Source organism: Apium graveolens, unplaced genomic scaffold, assembly GCF_009905375.1.
Source record: "Apium graveolens cultivar Ventura unplaced genomic scaffold, ASM990537v1 ctg8176, whole genome shotgun sequence".
Classification (NCBI taxonomy): domain Eukaryota; kingdom Viridiplantae; phylum Streptophyta; class Magnoliopsida; order Apiales; family Apiaceae; genus Apium; species Apium graveolens.
Window position 1 is genome coordinate 130,486 of NW_027420953.1, and position 7,970 is coordinate 138,455.

General features: G+C 32.5%; 1 protein-coding gene across 2 annotated transcripts; it reads right to left on the reverse strand.

Annotated features, from left to right (window-relative positions):
• Nucleotides 1-583: 583 nt before the first annotated feature.
• On the reverse strand, nt 584-3,719 carry LOC141704723 (vesicle transport protein GOT1-like). Of its 2 annotated transcripts, none has more exons than XM_074507909.1 (6): nt 3,406-3,719; nt 1,747-1,838; nt 1,554-1,634; nt 1,369-1,466; nt 1,207-1,288; nt 584-839 (listed from the first exon to the last, which is right to left on the reverse strand). In XM_074507909.1, exons 1-6 carry the CDS (start codon nt 3,434-3,436, stop codon nt 801-803), a joined length of 423 nt encoding a protein of 140 aa, XP_074364010.1. In that variant the 5' UTR covers nt 3,437-3,719; the 3' UTR covers nt 584-800. The 2 variants fall into 2 exon arrangements, with proteins under 2 accessions (XP_074364010.1, XP_074364011.1); XM_074507910.1 differs by lacking the exon at nt 3,406-3,719 and adding an exon at nt 3,357-3,387.
• Nucleotides 3,720-7,970: the final 4,251 nt, after the last annotated feature.

The window sequence follows — 7,970 nt, forward strand, 5'->3', positions numbered from 1 at the left end:
TCCCAAGTCTACAGACAATATTTCTAGTTCTAGGAAGAAAAACCTAACTTCAGTAACAGTTAAGCTTTCACTTCTACCCTATTGGTCAGATGACAGTAATCGGTCAAGACAGCACTTTTTCCTAGCCTCCTCAAGTCACACCCATAGGTCCAAGGTCAACTCAACCAAAAATTAACCTTAATAGAACTACTAGGAGAACATTAGATATGCCATGCACTCATAAGTCAACACATACTACATAGCTCGGCAGGCAAGACCAGAGTTCATTTTTTCTTTTGATAGTTCATATGTTATTTAGCCAGAAGTTGCATCAAAGTGAGACAAGGAGCTGGTGGAAAAAATGTCACACCTGAACAAGCAAACCAACATCGAGGAGAATCAACAAAAAAAACTTAAAGATATGTTTCCAAAGTGAGGCTTAAAGTTCATTAGATAACACCATCACCTAAAAACGAAACATCCTAGAGCTGACTTCATTAGGAATACACATAAAAAGTGTAAGGGTGTATAGAAGTGCTACGGTATACATTTACAAATTAGTAACCATGGTGAAATAAGGAGAAAGCAGGCGAAAAACATAGGGTCATACATAGGGGGGGTCATATATAGAAGTGCTAAGATGTACATTTACAAATGAATTCAATCCAGAAGAAAACATGTAAAATGTTACACTTTACCCTTAACACCTCCAGGTAGTTTTTACTGTTCCCTAATCACAAAACTTTGGGCAGACAATCTATACATCCCTTACAAGTTACAGCTAAACCAACACAAGTGAGCCTCCTATATTTCCTTGTAAGCTATACAGGCACCCGTTTGCCTCGATAGCGATCAATAAACTGCAGGGTCAAAAAAACACATTATGTTAGAATATATGGCCAAGATTGGTTCATGAGAAGCATATGAAAGAGAATAATTAAAGATAAATACGTTACTGTTTACACAAGTTAAAAGTATTTCTGTGTTTCCAAGTAATAGCTCATTTAGAACTAAAGATATATCACAGGCCACATAGCACGTCTTGATTAAAATATAATTTTTTTTCAATTTAGGTCAATTACTTATCTTCATGCTAGTCAGGAATATTAATTTTCATAATGTATAAGCATTCATATTTGGGAGAAGCGGTTACCCTTTTTTACTCGGTAAAACATGATAAACAAAAACCATCAACATGAATTTCTTAAAGCTCCAAATAATACATACCGATCTGATAAATGGCTGTTGGAACACCCAGCCTATAATTGGTATCTTCTGCACAAAAACTGCTAGTGTAGGCCAAAAACCACTGCATACACATAAAACTTTCAGCAACCAGAAACCATGTAAGCAGAAAAAATTAATTACTGGATGTAATTTCCAACATGCCTGAAAAGTATTATAAACCCGTATGTCTCTAACATCATTCCAAGTATAGGCCATCCTATGACGACTAGGAAGAAGCCTGCTCCAAAAGAGATTGTTCCCTAACGGAGAGCCATAGAGGTAAACATAAGCAAAACTAGAGTGGGAAGGAGAGAGGGCAAGGAAGTGCGAGACAGCGGGGAAGAGACCTTATAATTGCTGCGTTTCATAAAGAACTGCAAAGAGGACTGCAGTCCGATGGTCAACATTACCCCAGAAACAAATAGAATCTGATTCAGTACCATAAAGAGAAACAAATGTTAGACATGGATACAAATATGTAAATATTGTAACTAGACAAATTCCAAAGATGCAGCCACAAAAATATAAGGTTACACTTACGTTGCCCATTGCTATAAGTCCTTTATCAAAGAAGAAAACAATACCCAAAAATGAGAAGAAGATACCAAATCCTGTCAACCCGAGCCCGATCTCTGGTTCAATAAGAAAATGTAATTACTGGGTAAAACACATTATATATTTATATTCATAATGAAGTGTTAGGCATATTACTGCGTTACTGGTAAAAACGGAAGAGAAACATCAGACCTTATAGATCATTTTTATCTTGATAATAAAAAAAATTAAACTACAGCACTGGCAAAGAGAGGCCAACAAGAAAATTTAGAAAGAACAGTACATATGGTGGAAGATAATGTAAGACTGTGACATGCAGTTTTTCACTGAAGAGAAAATAAGCAGATTAGTCAACCACCAACAAATGCCACAGTATGATTCTTTTTCTGCTGTTTGTCATGTTGATACTCTATCATCAAAATATATCATTCTGAAGCAGATCTACCCAAGAAAAAATTCTGTTTGGGAACTATTTTTTAGTGTAATCATGTGCACGGTTCAATGTTTGATGTCTGCCAATGTAAGCACCTACATCCTCAAGTGGTTATGTTTCTTTTAATCTTCGATAATATACAACAAATGCCAATGTCTCAAACTAGACAGCGGCGTAGACAATCCAACAATCAATGAAAGAGCGATCCCAAGCAGTTTTTAATCATGTTAGCAAAGTTATTGTTTGTTCGATGCTTACATATATCATGGGAATAAGGAAGTTAAATATCGATGCATTATAGATTATCTCTAAATATTACCGATGACTCTCAAAATCTTCATGCAGCCCAATTGAATGGATTTTTGTTCAGACATTTAACAAAGCGGTCATTAATGCTAAATGTTGGTATAAAGGCCTAACAGAATAGAGAATAACTGATATAAGGATACTCCCTCCGTCCCTTTCAATTGTTTACATTTTTTAGAGAGTGTCCGACACGCAGTTTAAGGTGCATATAAAGTATAGTTCTGTAATTTTTTTTTACAATTTTGTTTTTCTGAATAAAAATTAAAACATTCAACTTTTATTCAGAAAAAGAAAATTGTAAAAATAAGTTACATAACTATACTTTTTATGCACCTTAAAATGTGTGCCGGACACTTCCTCAGAAATATAAAGGGACTGAGGTTGAGGGAGTAGTAATCTACTCACATTTACCAAAGATAATTCCCTAAAAATATATAATTAAACAAAGATATAATCTTTCCAGTGCAGGCTAACAGATGAAGTTAAGTTTACACATTAATTACGGAAATCCCAAAACAGATAGCAACAACATACTTACACTAAAAAAAATAGTAAACATAGCCGAATAATTGATATTAAATACACATCAATTAGCACAACAAATCTACTTTATTTGGCATTACAACTTCAAACAGTGTAGCGGAAGAGTGTAATTCAAATCCCTAGTTCTAGGCATCAATTTTGAAAGACCAAAGTTAGGGTTAGAACTACTTTGACTGCCTTTTCAATATGAAATCATTCCAAATCAACTTAAATTACAAATATTTAATTATGTCCCCCATTTAATAAAATACAACAGTAATCAAATTATACGATCATAACACGCACATAAAATAATATACAGAGAGTAAGTTACTTTTACGGTCGTTCATTATAAAAGAATATACAGAGAGAGATTAAGTTACTTTTACGGTCGTTCATTTCGAAAGACAACATGGTGGTGATTGAGGGAGAAAAAAGCGGTGGCCTGGAGAGATAAGCCTATGAAGAAGATGAGCCTATGAAGAAGAGAGATCCAGCGAGATCAAAACAACAATACATAATTCATATCAAACACTCGAATATATACCGTGATAGGATTCAAATCAATTCGTACACACACAAAACTCTAGACAGAGATTGATAGAGATGAGATTTGAGTTCTGAAATGAAGACAAAGTTTGATATTTGGGGCTTCTCCAACCAGATTTCTTTTCATCTGGGCCTAGTCCCCAATGCGAGGCCCAATTTTAACCATTAAATAAAAAAAAATGCCAGACTTGTACTGTATTATCTGCTAGTGACCCCTTGTCATCCGTGGATTGTTTCTAACACTTGATTTTTAATAATATATTTTATTTTAAGATTATTTATTCTGCTACATTTTTTTAATAGTTGAAAATTTTGAAGAATACAATAATTTATAATAATATATGTCTGAATATAATATAATATAACATATTGTGACTGAAAATAAATAATATAATATAAAATATTGTTGATCAAATCGAACCTTGTAAAAATTGTTTGGAAGATAGGGAATATATAATAAAGAATATTAAAGTTTAAATATAATATGTTGTTGAGGGAGATTTGAATCCTAATCCATATGAGAGAAATTTAGATATTAATATAATAAATAATAATTTATTATTACATTTAACGGTTCTAATTTATCTGAATTATGATCTAACGGTTGTTATCTACCATACCAAACGACTGACCAATAACCAAATAGAGGGTGTTTTTCTTATAATAGTATATGATAAATATCTATTATACGTGAACAAGGGTTTTGAGCTTATTTAGTAAATTACTTATACACTCTTTAACCATATTAATGACAAAAAAGGAATTGAATTGGAGTTGGACCTATGACCTCATGGAGTGAATGACTTAATGTCACGTCTACAACCATTGTACAAATACAATATTTGATACATTTCTCAAAATCATTAACCACATTTTTAAATAGCTCGCTTATTATATTAACTTTAAAACACCCTCCTTTTGATAATTTAATATGTATATTATATAAACAATATGAATTTGTAATGATTACAATTCAAATTATATGAAGAATAATTTACACTAATATCATATTTTTAATTATTATCTATATTTTGTTTTACATAAGTTACACATATATTAGATCAACTTTTTTAATTGACATTCGTTAAACATATTACTAGGCTAGAAAAGAGTTCCTAAAATAAAATTATAAGTAATTTATATATCATATTTCTAATTTAGATCCTTTATCAAAGATGATAATCAAAAGCAAATACAAAAAACTTTCATTTCCTAAAATTCAAACAAATAATCTGATTAGATGGAATACCATGAATTTTAAGTGTTGATCGTCTTATATGTCATCACATATATCGTCATTGTATCCACCATCCCAGTTATGAATATGATCACCACGCTTTAAAAGCGATCTAATATGAGAAGTTTCGTGAAATATTATCATATATGAATAGAATATGGTATGAAGGCGAGTGAATTTAAAATATAATAAGGTGGTAGTATGTAGACCAAGGGTGACTGAAATGAGGAGGTTGGAGATCTTTGAAAAAGTTGGAGTAAATATAAGGTCGAAAGATCGATAAAAGTGATAGTAGATCTATTTAAAATATCATAATTAATATTTAAAGTAGTTAAAAATGTGAGACCTATGAAAAATATTGTCCTTGTACTTTGAGCATGGTTAACACATAAAAAAAGTTTCTTTTGATCTACTAAAACGTTATATGAGATTTTCATGAAGAGGTTTTATTAAGAAATTTATAATCTCAACTTTTGCACTCATCTCATAAAATTTTTATTTTACAAATCTAACATAAAAACAAACATTTAGACTAAAAAAAATTTAATCAACTAAATACAAAAATACAATCATTCAAAAATATTATAATGATCTAATAATTTTTTTTATATTGTAGGGGTGTGACTGAAAATATAAAATAAAATTTATGAATAATTTCATGTAGACTTAATAGATGAGATGTACACTTAAGCAGCAATGCTCGTATATTAATATTTAAAATACATTTTATTACCCTGTAATGATAATATCGACAACTTCTTATAATATATATATATATATACATTGGTGATTATAAGACTTTACAATCTTATATATATATATATATAAAAAACTACTCGATAGTCACTACACTATATATTGGCTTTCGCAACCACATTTCAAAAATTTCTTTCAAAAACGTTGTTATCGGGATATGAGTTCATGTCTATTGCAAGGGGTTTTAAAAATATTGCAATTGAACCGACAAATTTTGGGGGTTGTTACAAAAAGCATGTTATTGCAATGCTTTACGTAACTGTTGCAATATATAGAATATTTGGGCCAAAGATTTAAGCGGGCTTTCTGAAAATTTCAGTACACTTGCAAAATATTAAGCGGGCTTTCTATAAAAACAAATTCCCGGCTAAAGAAAAAAGTAATAAACAAAAAAAATACATACACAGTCTCAAACTCAAACACACACTCTCAAACACTCTAAACTCCCTGACACCCGCACACTCTCAGACACACAAACATACACTCGAACTCTCAGACGAAGGAGGAGATTTAAAGCTCAGAGGAGGAGATTTAAAGCTCAGAGGAGTTTAAAGCACGAAAGTGTCAGTCCCTTAACAATATAGCAAGAATTACAGAAGGGGGGTTGAATGGAATTCTTGAACCTTTTTCTTGAAATAAAAATGTTCAACTCGATTATGGATATATTTGTTTTGATTAGCACAATGCGGAATGTAAACTTGAATGAATCAAAACATAAGTAATTAAAAACAAGAGGCTTTAAAAACTTTCTGGTGGATTTAAACAATTCCACCAGAGATATATTTAATATATCGAGAGAACTCTGTGTGCTGAAATGCTCACAGCTGCTTACAAAATAGAACTGCTAAAAATACAGGAAATGCTAAAGATAGTGCTTACAAAGATTTCTCTGTTGTTGTTTCTTAGCTATCTCGGTTATATTTCTATTTGCTACTCTCTTGGTTTATATATTACCAAGATTACAAAGTCAAAAGAACTGAACAAATATAAAATCTAACAGTCTTGATCTTTGCTGCTTTTCGTCCTCTATTACCCAGTTAATGGGCTTCCACAGTGTACTTGTATCCAACTCAACGGCTGTGTGTCAGCTTTCACTGTTCAACTGATGTTTGAATCTTGATATGATCATCAGTCGACTTTCAGATCATCCGTCGATGACTTAATTGATCATCCGTCGACTGCTATTTTAAACATCCGTTGATAGTCATTTGATCATCCATCGAAGCTTTGTTAAGCATTCATTGGTAGCTATTTTGGCACTTGACTTCATTTCACTTATACAGAATTACAAGACATTGCTTATGTACAGTTAATCAACCTATTCTGCATATCTAGTTAAAGTCAACATGACTTATATGCTACTTCAGATTCTATACAAAGGTGCATACAACACTGTGCTACAAACTTATTATTACATAAGCTACTCACTCGATGGATAATAAGTTAATCATTCGTCGGGACTATAATGAGTTATCCGTCGGGACTATAATTCTTATCCGTCGAGTGCTACATTATTTCACTAAGTAAAATCTACTTAGATGTTTTGTTTAGGTAATCATCAAGTACACAACATATTCATAACAATCTCCCCCAATTTATGTCTACTGGAACTGTAGCCATAAATTAAGAGATACTTGATGATAACAAAACATCCTAAACATATATCTTTAAAGATAAGTAGATAAAACTGAAAGTGCTTCAATTTAAACAAAAATGTACAAGGTTTGGCTCACAGTCAGTTCAAGATGCTCCTCTAGTCTGAGCAGATTTTTCTAGTTTCTTGAAGGTCTGGATCTTCTTCCAAGCTTTCTGTTGTTTTCTTCAATTTGATTCTGGAGCTGTCTGTGGAATTCTAATTCATCAGATTCTGAGAGATCTAACATTTCTTGTATTTCCAAGAGAGTCTCATTGCTAGAGATACTCATTTGGTCTTCTAATCTGAAGAATCTTCTCACACCCTTGTCATCCATGAATTCCATCAGCCGGTAGGGCCTTAGATGCACTCTTCTCCCTGTGTATGGGATGATAAGAGTTTTGGGTAGTGCATCTTTGGCTCTAACACTCCTTAGCTCTTCAATCTTCTTCAATACTAATCTTCTTGCAGTTACATTGAACCCAAAGTTTTTCTTGAAGGATGAATAGACTTTGATCAACACAGCTTGGCTTTCTTGAAGTATCCTGTGAAGAGGCCACTGAATCTCCCTTCCCCCTTTGTACTTGAACACCAACCTTTCAGGTAGGTTTCTGTATGCATCAATTGCCCTTACCTCATCCAGCTCCTCCAGATAAAGGTTTAGGTCTGAGAATTCTTTGATGTCACACAAGTAAAAGTAGTCTCCCCTGTTGACCTTGGGTTGAGTTTTGACTACTGACTTGGATTTGAGAGGTGACAGCTTCACTTTCTTG